The following is a 19,038-nucleotide window of genomic DNA, read 5'->3' on the forward strand; positions in this document are numbered from 1 at the left end:
ATAAGTATCTAATCAAGACAAAATTCGGGCTTGGTTAAAAGATACCTTGCTTTATGACATTTCTTCTAATTGAAATGTTTACAATTCTACTCATTTATATGTTTCCCTTCCATCATCAAAATGATCTATGTAGTTGTTGTGAAATTTGTGATATATATTTTGTGGAAGCTAACTATCAAAAATCCGGCAGAACCAGATAACCAAACCCTACACTCATACATAACCTTTTTTTTTCTTTTTCTTCAAGTTCCTTTTAGTTGCCTCAAAGAGTGTTATTTTTGTCTTTTTGGTTATTTAATTATTTATTTTGCTTTCTAGCTAGTCAGAGAAGACGCTTCTCTGCGTCGCCACTTTCCATGTAGGAAAAGTAAACAAAAGACACAGAGAGAGTTGATTCAGCTGATGATATACTACCATGCATTTATGAGACAGACAACTGTAATGTAGTAATCCAGTCAAACCTGTACATTGTACTGACTTGAAAAGCGTCACAATTCCGCAGTAAGGAAATCCATCGACCAGGCTAACCAAAGATCAGGGATCTTTGGATCATTCTCTACAAGCACAAATTCTAAGAGAAACCACAAAGTACTATGTATGCAGGTAACCACTCCTGTTCATTGGAATTACCAGCTTTGTACATCTGTACCTCAAAGCACGAGCGCGAGGGCATCCAAAACAAGCAGCTGACATCATAAATCCGACGCACCGAGACAGAAAAGAAGACCAAAATCTTTGCAGCAGAGGACAGATCAGTGTGAAGATCCCGAAGGAGATGCATAACAGATAAGCATACTCCAACTTAGCTCATGTCGTCATCCCGCACCTGTATAAAAACCAAGGTAGCGCTAATAGGGATGAACAGCCGATCAAGCACCCCATCGTACCCACAGGGTGACGGCATTGCCTGTTTCTCCGTCAGATCCAGCATCCGGAGTGTACTCTGCAGATTCAAGGGTAGACAGCACTGTTCAGCTCATTCTGCGGTGGAGAATAACAGAAGGATATGCATAACAGATGAGCATAATCGGGGGATAAGCTAGCGAACAAAGCAAGCTGCCGATCACCGTTTATCCTTTCTGTCTCAAGTAGAAGAATCGAATCTCGGTAGGCTGGTGAGTGGACCTAGGTTTCCGATGGCGGTTGCACAGTTCGGGACCCGGGTTCGCTAATGGTTCACGGGGATGCACATAACATTCGCACCCGCCGGCTTGTGGGTCATTAACTCTGAAGTGGAAAAAGCTTGGCCCTCAACTGTTCTACGAGAGAGGACTTGGCTGGGTCCTGCGGTACGTAAGTCCATAATTAGAGATCCCGCCCTACCGACTCACTCTTCGTCGAGTGAGTCTTTCAATCACACAATCTCGAGACGATACCCGTATAGGTACGATACACGGCTTTGAGGAATACCTAAAAATGGCCAAAAGAAGGGGCAATAGTAAAAAGTACCTGTCTGCAATGTTGACAGCAACCGCACTGAGAAAGCTCGAGAGTTAGCCGAAGCCAAAGTATGACGGAGTCGGGATAAATATCGAGTCAAACGACCACCTACACCCCCTTTCTTCGTATCAGCTGCTGCCACATGCTGGGAACGAATCACGGGCTGCCGGGCAAATCCATGAAACTGGGGGGGTCGATGGAATCAAATCGCGCGACGATGAGCAAGCATAGTTTAGCGGACCCCCGTTGGCTCGTGTTGAGCTCGAAACGGAGTAGAACTGTCTGCTATTCCTGCCCTTTCTTCCTCCTCAATCTGACTGTCGTATAGGAAGCACCGTGGGGAGTCCGAAGCTCCTTGCAGGGCTCACATTCCAGCCGATGCATTTTCGGAGCTTTAGAGTATGCTGGATCCTGCTCTATCCGGTAGGACACTGTCGATCAAGACTAAGGAAAGGAGGTTGCTGCACTGGACTATCGGTGCGGTCATGAGTAGCATCCCTCGTTCAGATGGCATCATGGGGCAGAGTTCGATCGAATAATGCAGATGAAGACTGAGATTCTCCACCGGGATACTTGGGTCGAGGTTGATACCCGGCGGCCATCTCCACATGATGGGTCCACGGTTTAGTTCCCGGCTGCTGAGGCGCGTCCCAACCATTGGCTCACGGCTCCCGGCAGCTGGTCGTGTCCTTGATTGCTAAGGAATGCCTGGTATCGTGTGCTGCAGGCGTTACACACTAGGGACGGGGTCCGCAGGGCAAGGTGATGTCAGCTCAGTTCCACTGCGTAACGAAGGCACAAGGGAATAGTCCCCAGCTATATCTATCATGCCGGAGCTCCCCCTGCCCCTCTCTTCACTCGCACGGCAATTTTTCTTGCACCTCAAGTGGCTACTTCGACGGGAGGAATACACCGAAGGACGTTCGACCATTCAACTTGTCTGTGGGCGTGGCTTGTTGGGCCTGTCAACCGTTGACAGAACAAACACTCGTCGTTGTCGACACTAGGTACATTTGAAATTGATCAATAATGAAATCCGACGACATCGAAAAGATCAGCGGCTGCTCCCTGTCTCTGCACAGCGTGAGCCAGCCCGAGCTCGACACTGACTCCACGAACGAAATCAACGCGAACGCGGCAGATTCCAAACCGCAAAACAAATATAAGAAATGGGCCGCGAGTATCAAGAACATGGAGGGCCGCGGCATTGGGCCGGTGCCTTTGGAAGAGCGCCAGCCACTGACCCCGTCCACATCGTTGCACATGCTGCTGATGTGGTTCAGCATGACGCTGGCAACGAATAATATCATCGTGGGGTCGATGGGCACGCTCGTCTTAGGTCTTCGATACAAGGACGCTGCTCTCTGTGCGATTTTTGGCAATCTGGTGGGAGCTGCCACCGTGGGATACATGAGCACTTGGGGTCCTATTAGTGGGAACCGCACACTGGTCAGTGGATACCCTCCAACAGGACGTGGATACGAGTGTTGATGAAGTGTGATAGATCGTCGCCCGCTACTTCATGGGCTACTATCCCAGCATGGTCTGCACCACCCTGAACCTTCTGACCAACGTGGGATACAGCATGGTCAACAGCGTTGTCGGAGGCCAGATCCTCTCCAAGGTCTCCGGCGGTCACATCTCCGTCTTGGTGGGTATTGTCATCGTCGCTGGGTCCAGCTGGGCCATGGCCATGTTCGGCATGCGCATCTTCCAAGTCTATGAACGGTAAGCTCTCCACAGGGTTCTTCACGACCATACATCTGATGTATGAGCAGGTTCGCATGGCTGCCACAATTGATGGTACTCTGCGTCATGCTGGGATCTGCCGGTCCGCACTTCGACTTCAACATCCAAGCCGAGGCTTCACCATCGCGACTGATAGCCAAGCGCATCACCTTCTTCTCCCTGTGTCTGTCAATCGCCCTCGCCTGGGCCCCGCTGGCAGCCGACTACTACGTGTACTATCCGCCGCACGTCAAGCGTTGGCGTACATTCACCGTCACCATGCTGGGAGCGTGGCAGGCGATGATCGTCACGCTCCTCATCGGAATCGGACTCGGCACCGTGATGGCCAGCTCGCCGCAGTATGCCAACAAGTACGGCACTACGCCAGGCGGGCTGCTAATGACAGCGTACGACTCGCTCGGCGGATTTGGCAAATTCTGCGCGGTGATCAATGTCCTCGCTGTGGTGGCCAACAACGCGCCAGGGGCGTACTCGATGGGCATGAACTTCCAGATGCTCGGCCAGTGCTGGCAGAAGATCCCGCGCCCGGTCTACACCACGCTCAGCACAGTGATCTATACCGGCTGCGCGATGGGCGGCCGCAATGCGCTGTACGAGGTCTTTAAGAGCTTTCTGCCCCTGATCGGGTACTGGGTGATTATCTGGTTCACCATCGTCGTCGAGGAGGACCTGCTCTTCCGCCGCAAGAGGGGATATGACTGGTCGGCCTGGGACCAGCGCCAGAAGCTGCCCTTGGGCATCGCAGCGGGGATTTCATTCCTTATTGGCTGGGTGGGAGCAATTGTTGGCATGGTAAGTTCTTTTCTTGCTGTAATTGTGTCGAATGAGCCGTTGCTGAGGTCGACATCCAGAGTCAATCGTACTGTACCGGCCCCATCGCGCATCTCTCGAATGGCGCCGATTTGGGCCTGTGGCTGGGAGCCGGGTTCACCGCAGTGACATTCCCCGCACTGCGAGCACTGGAGTTGTGGTGGGTTGGTCGTTGATCGTGGAGTATTATTATTGGTTTCCGTGACGAACCCGATCGGACCGCGGTATCTGCTGCTTAGAGTTTGGTTGGTTGGTTGTAGGTAGTTCGGAGTACATAAGTCGGTCAACTACATAGGCTGGACTCAATCCACTTACCCGTTTTCATCCCTTACATACTTCTATCTACGTCTTTTGTAACGACGCCATGGACTACGCCTCTTTCTTACCGCAGCCGCTGCACAGGCTGATGGCGGGCGCCACCCCGCTGGTTTGCACCGTGAGCTTGCTGGTCGCCTACCCGATCGTGACGACCTCTCTTCGCTTCCGGCGGCTACGCCAGCTGCACAAACGGTACCCTTACCGGACGCGCGAGTCTCTGGCCCAAATGACCGATGAAGAGGCCTATCAGATCCAAAAGGCCGTGGCGCAACTGGAGTTCCCGTTTATGTTTATCAAGGCGCTCCAGTTTGCCTTGTTCAGGGTAATCCCCCTCTCGCTCCCTCACTCTTTGTCAAGGACTATGTTTTTAAACATAAACATGACAAGAAAAGAAATCAAAACTAACAATAATTATAGACCTACGGGATCCCAACAATCTCCCACCTGCTCACCAAAACCAGCCAGTTCTCCCACCCAGAGACCTCACTGAAGCGCTACACCGACACGAGCGCCCTAGTGCAAGAGATGGTCGGCAACGCGCCGACCTCGCAGCGCGCCTACATCTCCCTAGCACGCACGCGATTCCTGCACAGCGGGTATCGCGCCTCGGGCAAGATCCTCGAGTCTGACATGCTGTACACGCTGGCCCTGTTCGCGCTGCAGCCAATCCGGTTCATAGCCATGTTTGAGTGGCGCGAGCTGAGCGACCTCGAGCGCTGTGCGATTGGCACATTCTGGAAATCTGTCGGCGATGGCTTGGGTATTAGCTATGATGTCTTGCCGTCGGGTAAGACGGGGTTCCAGGATGGGATCCAGTGGCTTGAGGAGCTGGGTGTGTGGAGTGACGCTTATGAAGCGAAAGCTATGGTTCCTGATCCTAAGAACCGGGAGACGGCTGATCAGACTACTGCTGTGCTGCTGTATATGCTGCCCAAGCCGTTGCATCCTGTTGGACTGCAATTTGTCTCGTTTATGATGGATGATCGGCTGCGCAAGGCTATGCTGTAAGTCTTCGATCCTCATAAACAGAAGAGATTCACTCGATTGCCGAACGAAAAGAAGAAGAAAAAATGCCTAACTAATGATGTTAGATACGACCCCCCATCCCCTATCTTCACCTCAATCTTCTCCAGTCTCCTCACAATCCGCAAACTCTTCCTACGCTATCTCGCTCCACCACGGCCAGATTTCCTGCGCTACTCCTCTTTCACAGAGAAAGCCGACGAAAACAACCGCTTTTTCCTAACGCAATGGGAGGCCGCACCGTACTACGTCAAGCCGACGTTCTGGAACCGCTGGGGTCCCGTAGCGTGGCTGACGTGGATGCTGGGTCGTCCGCTTCCTGGGGACGAAGGGGATAAGTATTACCCGCGGGGTTATACTATCCAGGATATTGGGCCCAAGTATTTTGAGGGGAAGGGGGGAAGGCCTTGGAGGAGATGATGGAGGAGTTTAAGGGATATCGGACGGGGAAATGCCCGTTTCATTGAAGACTTTGGGGACTTTTACGGAGTATACCTGACTTTCTCGATGATGCACTTGATCGGTAGATACAAATCAAATGAATTCCAGTTCTAACTTTGTTTGGCTGCTACACAGACAAGAACGGAAAGTCATTTTCGTGAATTGCTTTTCCACTAGGTGCTATTCTTGCCGCGGCAGTCGAGGACCACCGAGGACCAGCAGGCAGGAAAATAGATACAGAAAAAAAAAGGGGTAAATTAGGAGCGCTCAAACAAATACTGGGGTTTCGGAGCACAGGCCCGCAAAGCCGCCCCGAGCGGAAGAGAATGTAGTAGCAAGGGTATTACGGTGAGCAGAGATCGGTGCCAGAGGGCAGCCCGTTTACAGGGGCTCCTCATCCTCAAGAACACCCTCCTCGGCGATGCTAGACAATCGTTAGTATAGGTCCTCAGAGGAGAAAAGGGGATGCTTACTACTCTTCCTCGCCCTCGGAGATGGAGGCCTCCTGGTACTGCTGGTACTCAGAGACCAGATCGTTCATGTTGCTCTCAGCCTCGGTGAACTCCATCTCGTCCATACCCTCACCAGTGTACCAATGCAAGAAAGCCTTGCGACGGAACATGGCGGTGAACTGGTCACCGACACGCTTGAACAGCTCCTGAATGGAGGTCGAGTTACCGACGAAGGTGGACGACATGCGCAGGCCACGCGGGGGAACGGAGCAGAGAGCGGTCTGGACGTTGTTGGGAATCCACTCAACGAAGTAGCTCTGGTTCTTGCTCTGGATGTTGCGCATCTGGTCCTCAACCTCCTTCATGGAGACCTTACCGCGGAAGAGAGCGGAGCAAGTGAGGTAGCGGCCATTGCGGAAGTCAGTGGCAGCCATCATGTTCTTGGGGTCGAACATCTGCTGGGTCAGCTCAGCAACGCTGATCTGGCGGTACTGGTGGGAGCCACGGCTGGTCAGGGGAGCGAAGCCGACCATGAAGAAGTGCAGACGCGGGAACGGAACCATGTTGACAGCCAGCTTGCGCAGATCCGAGTTGAGCTGACCGGGGAAACGGAGCGAGGTGGTGACACCGGACATGACAGCCGAGACCAGGTGGTTCAGATCACCGTACGAGGGCTGGGGGAGCTTGAGGGTACGCATGCAGATGTCGTACAGAGCCTGGATTCGTTAGTAAAGACCTCCTCTCAACAATTTGCAAGACAAACCTCGTTATCGATACAGAAAGTCTCGTCAGAGTGCTCAACGAGCTGGTGAACAGAGAGAGTAGCGTTGTAAGGCTCAACAACGGTGTCCGACACCTTGGGAGAGGGGACGACCGAGAAGGTGGCCATCATGCGGTCGGGGAACTCCTCACGGATCTTGGAGATCAGGAGGGTACCCATACCGGCACCGGTACCACCACCCAGGGAGTGGGTGATCTGGAAACCCTGCAGGCAGTCGCAAGCCTCGGCCTCACGGCGGACGACGTCGACGACCTGGTCAACCAGCTCGGCACCCTCGGTGTAGTGACCCTTGGCCCAGTTGTTACCAGCACCGGACTGGCCGAAGATGAAGTTATCGGGGCGGAAAAGCTTGCCGAAGGGGCCGGCACGGACGGCATCCATGGTGCCAGGCTCAAGATCGACCAGGACGGCACGGGGAACGTAGCGGTCACCGGAGGCCTGGAATGGTATTAGATTGTATCAATTGAGACAAGGGGGAGGCCACCCACATGGTTGAAGTAAACGTTCATGCGCTCCAGCTGCAGGTCGGAGGCGCCATTGTAGCTGTCAAAACATCAGACGTGTATCCCGCATCCAAGCCATCACATTGTACTCACTGGCCATCGCCATCGAGGCCGTGCTCGCCAGAAATGTTCTGCCTGTAGTACTGTCAGTCCCTTGTCGATCGAACAAGAATGCAATGGCCACGAGGCCGGATCCTGCACGTACCAGAAAGCGGCACCAATTTGGTTACCCTACAACCACACCCGATTTAGTCACCCAGACACATTGTTTATTCCACCAAACACGTCTCATCGTCGGAATTGTACTTACACACTGGCCGGTTTGAAGGTGCACCTAAAAAAAAGTTGTCAGTTCAAAATGTTGAGGTTGAACAGGTGGGGTCTGCATTCAGGGGCCGGGGGTGGTGGGAGGAAAAACGGGGTGGTGGGAGGAAAAACAAGGACGCGTTTCTCGCCAGGGAGTCATTCAGGGGAGGGGAAGACATACGATCTCACGCATTGTGGAGGTAGTGATTCCTGGAGCGGTAGACGAGTTCGAAAAAGAAGAGGATGATGGGAGGAAGAGAGATGGGAAAGGGAAGAAGTTGAGCGGTGTGTGGTGTGTGTGCGTGGGGATCAACAACACACGCTCAGGGGGGATGCCCAATCCGGTAAGACCGGGTCACGGGACCGGGAGCGAACCACCGGTTGGGATTCTGTGGACCGCGTGGGAGTAATTAGGTGTTTACAGCTAACGACTAGGGATCATACAGTGTCCTATTACTGCGCCCGATTCTCAACCACCCGCGAGCTCTCCAGCCAATTCCCAAACTCATCCAGTCGCTGGTTCTCATCCTCATCCTCCGCATCAATGCCCCGCTCCGCCATATCCTCCAGAGCCGCCCGCCGTTCATTGGTCTTCTTAAATTTCTCACGCCCGTCGGAGATATAGGCCTCGACCTGGGTTCCTCCAAAGAACCGGCCACCCATGACCTGGGAGAGGATATTAGCATGGTCACAGGGCATTCTGTAGGAGAGATAACTCACCTGAACGCACTGTCGGGCAGCGTTAGGGTCCGTGAAGCGCACGCTCACCACTCCCTCGGGTTCCTTGTCGTAGAGAACAACATTGGTCACCTCGCCAAGCTTCGAGCATTCGTCGCGGATATCCTGTTTGATGTCGAGGATGGCGCCGGCATCGTCCTGTGTCCGGGGGTCAGTCGTTGACGTGAAGCCAAAAGCAACACACCGTACATACCTCTAGCTCCTTCAAAGTAAACATATGTTTCAGGATCACCACTTTTTCCACGCGTGACGTCGTGTCGGGGAGCGCAGACGGTTCATCATCATCCCAATCAGCGAGTTTACTTCAGGCCCCAATTAGTATCAACAGCATACAACCCCCAAACGCAATTGACATACTTGTTCAACTTCTGTGTCCGTGCAATAATCTTCCGCTTATCTCTCATGTTGGACTTGGGCGGCGCCTCCTTCTGGCTTTTGAACGAAAAATCGGCCGCCTGAACCCTCATCGGCCCAAGGGGTCCCGTCACTCCAAGCCGGAAGTCCGAATCGTCCAGCATCTGAATCGCCAGGTTGACTGACTCCGGCCGAAAGTAGACGACCAGCGCCTCGCCCTTGAATTTGCCGTCATCATCCGTGTACATTTTGATCCGTGATCGCCCGCTGTCGATCTCTTCGGCGATGACGCCGCATTTTGAAAAGGTGTGCTGGATCTCCTCGAGCGTGGCATCCAATGGAATCGAGGTGACAAAGACAGCCGTGTTCACGCGCTGCTTCTTGGCTTTTTGTGCCTGTTCCCAAGTCATACATATTAGCATGGGCTGTATCTAGAGGAAGAGCGACAAATGCGTTCACTTACATCCTCACCACTCTCAGGCTGTTTCCGCTTCTTCCTATCTCGCGCAGTAGTCTCTTCATCTTCATCCACGCCTGCGACCCTGTACGCTTCCTGCTGCTGGCGGAGCAGATCTTCATCGACCTGCACTTCGCATTAGCGTCAAGCTCCCAATCATAGAATGCGCGCGCATGCTTCCCGACGCCCACCGCGGTCGAGACATGCAGACGTCGCAGCGAAAAGGTCCCATACCGTCTGAACCCAGCGCTTGATCACCGAGTCGAATACAAATTCCTGCCCATCGTCGGTCTCCAGAATGAACTTATCGTCCAGTTTCGAGAATGAAATGCGGGGGTCGCTGTCGAACTCCGAGGGATCCTGGGGGAAGTTGCGCGACGGCGCATCTGCGCCGTTTTCGGGGCTCGGTGAGACCATCGAGGGACGTGGAGGCGTGCGGGAGGGAAAGGTGGACGTTGACCGCAACAGTGATCGGAGGGAAGCTCGAGCTCTCAATTGCGGGCCGACAGAGCCACTGCAAACAGTGCAAACAGCCCTTCACCTGTACAGTCCGGACAGGCAAACTCTTCCTGTTTATGCTTGATAAATGAACTAATGGTTTTTGATTGGATCTTTGACATTGAAAATAGGGTATCTGAATGAACAAAAGAAGAAAGCTAATTAAACAAGGTGTGGTCGCCAATGGCTAAGTATTACGTATGAAGATGTCGCGATCAATTAGACCTTTTCCACAATGGGAACCTCGCCCGTAGGCGTGACAGTACGCTTGGAGCTGTCATCGCTGGCCTCAACCCCGTTGACGATATCGCGGGTGATCTCAACATAGTCATACTGCGAGCCAGTCAGATGTGTTATGTGCAGATGAAGGAAGCAAAAACTTACAGCGAACTCGCCAATCTCGGCGTCATCGATACCCATAATCTCGTCCTCCTCCGGAGCACGTAGACTCATACCAGGGATGAGGTTGAGGATGAACAGGATGAGACATGTCCCCAAGAAGGAGTAAGCAAACCCGGAGACCGAGTCGGCCAGCTGGTAGCCCAGCTGAATGTAATTGTGGTTGATCCAGCCGCCGGGGATCGTGGTGGCGCCGTCCAAATGCGCAATGTAGTCACTGGGAGTCAATGGTTAGTTTGGTTGCTAAGTAACAGACAAAGACAGTACTCACGCAGCAAAGAGACCGGTCAGAAGATTGCCAACCAGGCCGCCGATGGTGTGGACCGCGAAGATATCGAGGGCATCATCAATACGCAGCAGGAACTTGAGCTTGGTGGCGTAGTTGCATGCAATAGCACCGACAACACCATAGATAAAGGCAGCCCAAGGGGTGACAAAACCCGATCCAGGAGTAATAGCAACCAGGCCGGCGATGACACCCGAACAGAAGCCGACAGTGGACCACTTCTTCTCCAGCCGGTAGTCGAGGAGGCACCAGGTGACGCCACCGACGGAGGCAGCCAGGTTGGTCACGACAGCAGCCATAACGGCACGGAGGTTGGCAGCGAGAGCAGAGCCGGCGTTGAATCCAAACCAACCGACCCACAGGAAGACGGTGCCGATAACAACGTGAGTGACGTTGTGAGGGCGGTAGTTGAGCTCGTGGGTACCGTGGCCGCGTCGCTTGCCCAGCATCAATGAGTAGGCCAGGGCAGCAGAGCCAGAGGCAATGTGCACCGGGGTGCCGCCGGCAAAGTCGAGTCCTCCCATTTTATACACCCATCCCGAGGCATTCCATGTCCAGCAGGCAATGGGGTCGTAGATGACAGTCGACCAGATGAACATGAAGACAATGCAGGGGAGCATACGGCCTCGCTCGGCGACTGCGCCGACTGCTAGGGCGACGCTGAAACACACATCCGTCAGCGACCTGCTTTCCTGGGAAGAGTAAGAGGGATCCTCACGTAATTGCAGCAAACATGCCCTGGAAGATAGCGAACAGAAGATCCGGGACATGGGTACCGCCGACCGAGGGGGCAGCCAGGACGTTTCTGAAGCCAAAGTTCTGGAGGTCGCCGATGAACGAGCCAGCAGTGTGGGAGAAGGCCAGTGAGTAGCCCCAGAAAAACCACTGGAACGAAACGACGCCGACCGACATGATGGAGAGCCAGATCAGGGAGAGGGCTGACTTGCGACGGGCCAGACCAGAGTAGAAGAAACTATGCGTGTCAGTGCTGTGTGCCAGTCAATCATCAAGGGAGGATCCATACCCAACACCGGGAATCATGAGCAAGACCAGGGCGGACGAGGTAACCACCCAAGCGATATCACCAGCCTAGGCGAGGGTATTAGCGAATATGACCGACCCTCCTCGCGGGCCATGCCTACATTGTAGTAGATGTTCAGGTCCTCGGTGAGCGAGTCACCACCAGTCCCGACAGCAGACCCGTTATAGGTCACCGGGTAGGCCGACATGGTGAAACCCAGATGAACGGTTCGTGCGAGGTGTCACAGATCTGGAGGAAAGGGTATAGATGCAGGAGTGGAGAGGTGTCAGAGGGATGGCGATCAGTGCAAGATCTGAGAGAAGAATGTTTCACAGTAGGTATGGGAACCGGGAGAGGCTGATCAATAAATACAGACAGCCGTGCTCCGCCGGAGGGATGCCCCCCGGACCCGAGATGGAGAGATAGTCCCGGGGATGGTCATCGCAATTGATGATATGAATCAGCTCCACGGGCATTATCAGCGAGCCAAGAACGCCCTGTGTCGAGGCGGAGGATTACGGGTCCCACCAGTGGAGCTAGATATAGAACACGATCGATCTAGGAGCTATGGTACCTGAATAGCCGGCAGTCGTTGCGTCCCTGCGGTGCTATGATTCCGGCCTCCTGCTTCTTACTTGCATGAATTATTCAAAGCACTAACTCAGGAACCTGCCCCCTTTGCGATCCTCCCCGCGGAGACCTGAATCTGGTGGGAGTGTGTGAGGGCAGAGATAAGGCCGGGTCGAGCATCACTGGCTACAGATATGGTCCGACGCGGGCCAATCAGGATCCACTACGCTTATCATCACTTCAAACGGCTCGCTTTTTCGACAGTTCGTTCATCCACCATGCCGATGGAGTGCATTCTTGTAAGGATCAGAATACCTCCTATGGAGTCCCGATGCAATTGTTCTGTCCTTAGTCTATTGATCTCGATCCTCAATCAATTCCAGCACCTGCCACGGTGTGGTGTCCCTTATCTCGGGTTATCTCGCACCCAATTCGCCAATCAGCAACGCGGCATCCCCTGGCCTTATCTCTGGATCACATTGCGTTTTGGCTTTTAAAGTACTATTGTCCTCTTCTTTTATTCGTTTGCCGCCGCTGACGACATGACTAATTGGAGTTTCCGAAAGATCCCTGCCGACTCCGAGCGCTGTCAGCAATAATCGGATCCACGGTTTCGATGAGCATATTCTCTGACATTTGCATCCTGCCCGTAGATCCATCACTATCTATCCGCCGGCTAAACTACAGCATTCTCGAAATCGGCTTGACCATTCAACTCTTCATCGCCACTATGGTCTTGGCGCAGATTAATTGTGGAGTTGGCCGCATTGCCTATCGCTCTGCTTCAAGGCCGACTAAGGATACTGAGAACGGAGTAAGTGCGATTATCTTGCGCAGTACCTTGCAGCTATCATGCTCCCCTTAGAGTCATTCGCGAAATTGGCTTGTCCAATACACACTTCATAACTAACTTCTGGACCCGCCGTCAAGGCCTCAGCGCAGATCAATTGGGCTGGCCGCGTTAAATTAGAGTACGTAGCTACGTAAGATCATGTGTACGAGCAGTCCGTAGAATTCCATAAGAACCTCTAGTGGATCTCTGCAAATCATGTGGAGGTCACCTAGCGCCGAGTTCCCGCAAGATCTGCCAACTTTCGCCTTGTGGGGTGGGCAAATATTTTCGGCATGCATGTTTGACGACAGAAGATTGCGGGACATAATACCACTCCGGCCCCTGCCTCGGTGGGGTGGAGGTCAAGTGGAAGACGGTGGGTGACGAAGCTTGACAGCGGAGGTGATTGACTGTGAGCGGGCTAGCCATCAGGTGCTGTGCCGTAGATCTCACAAGGAGCGTAGGGGAGATCAGAGCCTACAGGAATCAGACGGAGAGAATACGAGCGAAGTTGTATTGACTAAGTGATCCCAAATAGGAAGGGGGGAACGTCTCCGTGACGAGGCCTAACCATAGCAGTCGCGCAAATCTTGCTCATTTTGGGCGAACCCTTCACTCCAATCATCGCCCGCCATGTACCATGCTATATTTATTCCAAAACCTTAGCCATGCTCGCTGCATCAATGATACATTGGCATTTTGATATTGGGTAAGTCAGAACGAATTAGAGTCCTATGATAGGGGGACGATCGTCTAACTTACCCAATATCAAAATGCCAAAGGTTATCGACATTCGTCTCCATGTTGAGATCATGATCGACATCAGCGATGAGCTCATACAAGGAATACAAGAACCTAACGTGGTTACGCGCCAGGTTGAGATCGCGGCTGTATACTTCTATGTGGATTACATATGACTAAATTTACTAATTGCGATGGTGATACAACTAAGAGCTGCTTACAACAGGAGAGGAATGAACTAAAATAACTAGTCCAGGTGGTACTGACACTACCTGGTACGTATGGCATTTTCGCCAGGCCCACTGATCGTCGGGCCCCGATTCTGGTGCTAACTATTCCACGAATGAGAGATGGTGGAAATGGCTGCTCAATTGGGATCTATTGTGCTGTTACGTACTGGTTACAGGGAATTTTCCCTGGTGTTGGAAGCCCAATTCCTGTCCAATCTACCAACTAGATAATTATTCTAGTCCTGTCGGCTGGCCCTACCACATCACAAACTACGAGTCGCCACGTATGTCATTGCTTGATCGTGATTAATCTATTGCAATATACGCGGCCGCCGATGTGAGGTCCTGATCGGCTCCAAACCCGCCAATGAAACAAGATCCCGGGGGGGTTGCGCCACACACCGCCACACTTGAGCGCACGCCCCTATCGAAACTTGCCAGTCACACTTCCTCCTCCTCCTCCTCCCCAGATGATCAACGGTCATCCCCATCCCCATTAACATGGAGCATCCCGACATGAACCATGACTCCGATGGCTCGGGATCCTCGGACGAGTTCCCTCCCCAGTATCCATTGAGGGCCAGCTCCAACTACGAGGGATTCGACGTCCCCGTCCAAACCCCGTCCACTCTCACCTCCTCCCCTCCGTCACATTCCTCCAGCCTGGCCTCATGGTCCGCTACTCCCACGACGCGTCCACGCGGTGCTAGCCTCGGCGCTGCCTCCGCTCTCGACAAGTCCGATGGTCATGCGATGGGAGGCGACTTACGACCCCAACGCCCATCTGGCCCGGCACGGACACCCTCCAACACCTACGCTCCGCAACGGCGGCCGCCGGCCTACATCAGCCTCCAGAGCGACCGTCAGCGATCCTCGTCCGCCAAACGGAGCTCCCGGCGCGACCCGAACGCGCAGTATCGCGCCCAGGAGAAGGCCTACGTCCAGCGCATTCGTGCCAACCCGGAGGCTTGGTACCACCACTTCGGCGAAGCGCAGGCCTCCAACATGACTGTAGCAGATGCAGACCTGGAGGATCCCTCCCCGTCTTCGGAGGCGCCTTTCGATGACGAAGCCTACGACCCGGATACCCAGCTTTTCCTTCCGGACGACAACCAGCCGACGATGGAAGAACTCCAGAACCCAAAGAACCAAGAACGGCTGGAGTGGCACTCGATGTTGGCTTCGGTGCTCAAAGGCGACGTCGTGAAACAAGAAAAGCAACGGATGATTGGAGCTACGGAATCCAATCGGTCGGCTGCACAGAGCCAAGCGCTTTGGATCGGTGTCAAAGCGAGGACATGTGGTCGGAGCATTCCATTGCAATGGAAAGTCATCGAAGACGCAAGGGCTCAGATTGCCCCTCTAATCGAGGATATCATCAACTTCCAGATCAAGGGTGAGACAGAGATTGGCAAACCGCCTCGACAGCAAGTCGAAGATATCGTGGAGAAGATTGAGCGATGCGAGATTCTCTATTCGTCACATAAGGAGATGGCAGCCGCTTATCCTCGAGTTGCCTCGGAAGAATTCTGTTCGAGTTGGGATTCGATCTTTGCATGGCACAATATCACGGCGTTGATTAATACCGAGCTTGCCGTGCTGCAGAGCTGGGTGGGAAATGACTCCTTGGATTTCAGCAAGCCAAGGGAGCAATCCGCGCAGAGTGACCCTTCCGACGAGTCATTCTTGGATCGCATCATGAAAGAGGACGGGCTGAAGACGCTACAGGGCGATAAAAGCATGTTGAATGCCGTCAGCGATGTCATCCAAAAAGCCAAGAGCACTCTTATTGAAAATGCCGAAGCATTTTCGCAACGACATTTGCCACCGTATATCGAGGAGCTGCTCATCTTGATCAACTTCCCGTCGCGATTGATCCAGGAGATCATTCGCATGCGTCTCTCTTACGCTAAAAACATGAGGGATCCAGCCCAGCAGTCCCCTATCCTGGTGGATCAAATGATCTCCCAGTTCCAGATCTTGATGAAGGTGGCGGTCGAGATCAAGCAAAATTATCTCACCATCTCGAGTCCAGAGCCTGGCTGGGATCTGCCCCCGTGTGTCGACGAGAACTTTGACTCGGTCGTCCTGGACGCTATGAAACTCTACTTCAAGTTGTTGAACTGGAAGCTGAATGCCAACAAGAACACTTTCAAAGAGGCAGAGATCCTGGAACAGATGTGGGGGTTCTCCTACGGCATCGGTAGACAGCTCGAAAGCGGAGATATTGAAGTGGCCGAGCAATTTAGGTACGGATCCCATTTCCTTTTTTTTTTTTTTTTTTTTTTCCGTCTAATACTAATCCGATCACAGTGCTTTAACGGCCAAATCACTCCAACGTCTCATGATCCACTTCGAGCGCGAGTTGGTCCCTCGACCGAAAGAAACGGTATCCGACATGGATAAGCGGTACAAGAGCATTTTGGATTCCACACGGATTCGCCAACGGAAGCTGTACCGGTTCTCGAGGTTCCTTTGCCAACTTTTTGAGAACGCCACGGAGTATAACCTCGGAGCTGATATTGCGTACGAATTTTTCGAGGAACTGCTAGTGTCCGATCATTTCCTTGTCACATCGCCAGACGCAATTGGTCAGAAGGGCGTTTACTTAATTGCGCATCCTGCACTGTGGAATCGCCCTGGCGACATCCAGGCCATTCTCGCCACTTCTTTCCGAGAAGATGAAGCATCCGAAGAGGCGCTCCATATTCCCTACGTACTCGTCATCCGCCCAGAGAAGCCGGTAGGCTGGGCGGGCAAGGAGATGCAGGTAGGATTCTTGGAGCAGCCGACAGATGTGCGTCTAGGCAAGCTTCGCCTGGTAGTGGAAGGCATGCAAGAACGTCTACAAAAAGCTCGGATCGAGCTGAACCAGCTTACCGGCATCCAGCTCGACATGGCCGTCGAGCAACGAGCGAACCTTGGCCGCGTGAACGTCGAACTGAACAAGATGAAGAAAATCGCCTTCAAGCTATCCATGGCCATCATGGACAGCGTTGCTGTCATCAAGGACCAGCTGCGGCAGAAGACGTGGGAGAACAATGATTTAATTCAGGCTTGCTATGCATTTGCAACCGAATTCGGCAAGCGTTCATCCAGCTATGTAGATCCCAATCGACGAGCCATGAACAGTGCTCGATTGGTCGAGTTGTCTTTGGACTGGGTCTCGTTCGTCTGTGATGAGTGCGACGCTGCCGACAGGAAGACCTTCAAATGGGCCGTGGCTGCTCTTGAGTTCGCAATGGCGCTCACCTCTGGTCGGCATCTTCTGTCGATGGATGATGGGCAGTTTGGCCGTCTCCGATCCAAAGTGGCGGGGTGCATGTCACTTCTCATCTCCCATTTCGATATCATGGGTGCTCGGTCATCTCTCGCAGCGCAGGCAGAGAAGCAGCGGATGGAGGAACGCGCCGGGGCCCGCAAAGTGGGTTCCGGCCGGATTATCAGCGACGAAGAAGCCTCGAAAATGGTTCGCGAGCAGTGGCTGGCGCGTGTGACGGAGATTGAGGACCGCAGGGTGGAGGAAGATGCGAAGCGCCAGGCGCTCGGACGCGTGCTGGAGGGCGCTAATGAGGCCGATCGGTCGCTCACAGTCCTCTCATCCTCGGCCACCAACGTTTCTCTGCGGTGGCAGCAAGGCCAGTTCATTGGCGGCGGCACTTTCGGCTCTGTCTATGCAGCCATCAACCTGGACAGCAACTACTTGATGGCGGTTAAGGAGATTCGCCTGCAGGATCCCCAGCTTATTCCGAAGATTGCTCAGCAGATTCGCGACGAGATGGGTGTGCTCGAAGTCCTGGATCATCCGAACATCGTCTCGTACCACGGCATTGAGGTGCATCGTGACAAGGTGTACATCTTTATGGAGTACTGCTCAGGCGGTTCACTGGCTAGTTTGCTGGAGCATGGCCGCATCGAAGATGAGACAGTCATCATGGTCTACGCGCTCCAGCTCTTGGAGGGCCTGGCCTACCTCCACCAGGCGGGTATTGTGCACCGCGACATCAAACCCGAGAACATCCTGCTCGACCACAACGGAATCATCAAGTACGTGGACTTTGGCGCCGCCAAGATCATCGCGCGCCAAGGTCGCACCGTGGCACCGATGGACGGCCCTACCGGCGGTGGCCTCAAGGAGCAGCCCTTGCTCCCAAAGGACGGCCAGCATGCGAACCAGCGCAAGAACCAGAAGACCACCACGGGCACTCCCATGTACATGTCCCCGGAGGTAATCCGCGGCGACTCCTCCACCCTTGTCAACCACCAAGGCGCCGTCGACATCTGGTCGCTGGGCTGCGTCGTCTTAGAAATGGCCACCGGCCGACGGCCCTGGTCCTCGCTCGACAACGAGTGGGCCATCATGTACAATATCGCCCAGGGCAACCAGCCCTCGCTGCCATCGAGTGACCAACTCAGCGACCTGGGCATCGACTTTGTGCGCCGCTGCTTCGATTGTGATCCTCTGAAGCGTCCGACTGCTGCTGAGCTTCTCCAGCACGAGTGGATCGTCTCCATCCGTCAACAGGTTGTCTTGGAGCCGGCAACCCCGAACAGCGATCCGGGCTATAGCAGCTCCGGCTCGAGCACCCGCCAGAATTCGACGTATTTGTGATTTTTTCTTCTTCTTTTTATGCATCTGCATTGGGCTGTCAAAGCAGCCCGTACTGATCTTGCTCAACCACACTCGTTCGATCTCGGCTTGAACTATCCATTTTCAAACGACTTCGCCTGTGATACCCCCTACTTTTTTTTTTTCTTTTTTCGGCTTGCTCTGCACGGGCACTTTCATAATGTTTCAATCATGTTGCACCTTTTCTTCCCCCCCCCCCCCCTCTCTCTCTTCATATCTCTTCGCATTTATGGCCTTGGCTGAGTCCCGTGTTTCTTTGCATCTTTTTCTTGTGGATTGTTGGGATCAATGAATGCTTGTATACGAAAGGGGCTTCTACGGTTACTCTGTTGGGGTTGCATAGCAGTGTCTGTACATCAATAATGGTACCTGATTTGATTTTACCGTCTCTCATACTTTCAATATCTACCAGCATGGTGTAGGTTCTCGTTTACTGAACAGCCAACAATACTTGACAGT

At 53.4% G+C, this 19,038-nt stretch overlaps 7 protein-coding genes across 7 annotated transcripts; 4 read left to right on the forward strand and 3 right to left on the reverse strand.

Annotated features, from left to right (window-relative positions):
* Window positions 1–2,469: 2,469 nt before the first annotated feature.
* N7474_000979 (uncharacterized protein) lies at window positions 2,470–2,931 on the forward strand (the record flags this gene model as incomplete). Its single annotated transcript, XM_057192394.1, has 1 exon — window positions 2,470–2,931. One exon carries the CDS (start codon window positions 2,470–2,472, stop codon window positions 2,929–2,931), a length of 462 nt encoding a protein of 153 aa, XP_057057347.1.
* A 49-nt stretch (window positions 2,932–2,980) lies between these two features.
* N7474_000980 (uncharacterized protein) lies at window positions 2,981–4,128 on the forward strand (the record flags this gene model as incomplete). The annotated part of the gene is made up of 2 exons (XM_057192395.1): window positions 2,981–3,168; window positions 3,219–4,128. The coding sequence occupies 2 exons, from the start codon at window positions 2,981–2,983 to the stop codon at window positions 4,126–4,128; spliced, it is 1,098 nt and encodes a 365-aa protein (XP_057057348.1).
* Window positions 4,129–4,363: 235 nt separating this feature from the next.
* On the forward strand, window positions 4,364–5,760 carry N7474_000981 (uncharacterized protein; the record flags this gene model as incomplete). Its single annotated transcript, XM_057192396.1, has 3 exons — window positions 4,364–4,639; window positions 4,735–5,321; window positions 5,409–5,760. The coding sequence occupies 3 exons, from the start codon at window positions 4,364–4,366 to the stop codon at window positions 5,758–5,760; spliced, it is 1,215 nt and encodes a 404-aa protein (XP_057057349.1).
* A 402-nt stretch (window positions 5,761–6,162) lies between these two features.
* N7474_000982 (beta-tubulin) lies at window positions 6,163–8,016 on the reverse strand (the record flags this gene model as incomplete). The annotated part of the gene is made up of 8 exons (XM_057192397.1): window positions 6,163–6,205; window positions 6,255–6,949; window positions 6,997–7,452; window positions 7,503–7,557; window positions 7,611–7,652; window positions 7,723–7,748; window positions 7,828–7,851; window positions 8,005–8,016. 8 exons carry the CDS (start codon window positions 8,014–8,016, stop codon window positions 6,163–6,165), a joined length of 1,353 nt encoding a protein of 450 aa, XP_057057350.1.
* A 260-nt stretch (window positions 8,017–8,276) lies between these two features.
* Window positions 8,277–9,789, reverse strand: N7474_000983 (U2 snRNP complex subunit CUS2; the record flags this gene model as incomplete). Its single annotated transcript, XM_057192398.1, has 6 exons — window positions 8,277–8,489; window positions 8,544–8,699; window positions 8,755–8,863; window positions 8,919–9,310; window positions 9,379–9,498; window positions 9,607–9,789. 6 exons carry the CDS (start codon window positions 9,787–9,789, stop codon window positions 8,277–8,279), a joined length of 1,173 nt encoding a protein of 390 aa, XP_057057351.1.
* Window positions 9,790–10,089: 300 nt separating this feature from the next.
* N7474_000984 (ammonium permease MEP2) lies at window positions 10,090–11,784 on the reverse strand (the record flags this gene model as incomplete). The annotated part of the gene is made up of 6 exons (XM_057192399.1): window positions 10,090–10,203; window positions 10,255–10,486; window positions 10,541–11,215; window positions 11,274–11,528; window positions 11,580–11,644; window positions 11,698–11,784. 6 exons carry the CDS (start codon window positions 11,782–11,784, stop codon window positions 10,090–10,092), a joined length of 1,428 nt encoding a protein of 475 aa, XP_057057352.1.
* Window positions 11,785–14,450: 2,666 nt separating this feature from the next.
* On the forward strand, window positions 14,451–18,561 carry sskB (uncharacterized protein; the record flags this gene model as incomplete). Its single annotated transcript, XM_057192400.1, has 2 exons — window positions 14,451–16,198; window positions 16,263–18,561. 2 exons carry the CDS (start codon window positions 14,451–14,453, stop codon window positions 18,559–18,561), a joined length of 4,047 nt encoding a protein of 1,348 aa, XP_057057353.1.
* Between the last annotated feature and the right edge of the window lie 477 nt (window positions 18,562–19,038).

Source organism: Penicillium riverlandense (assembly GCF_028828495.1).
Source record: "Penicillium riverlandense strain IBT 135883 chromosome Unknown utg000001l_segment0_segment0, whole genome shotgun sequence".
NCBI lineage: Eukaryota > Fungi > Ascomycota > Eurotiomycetes > Eurotiales > Aspergillaceae > Penicillium > Penicillium riverlandense.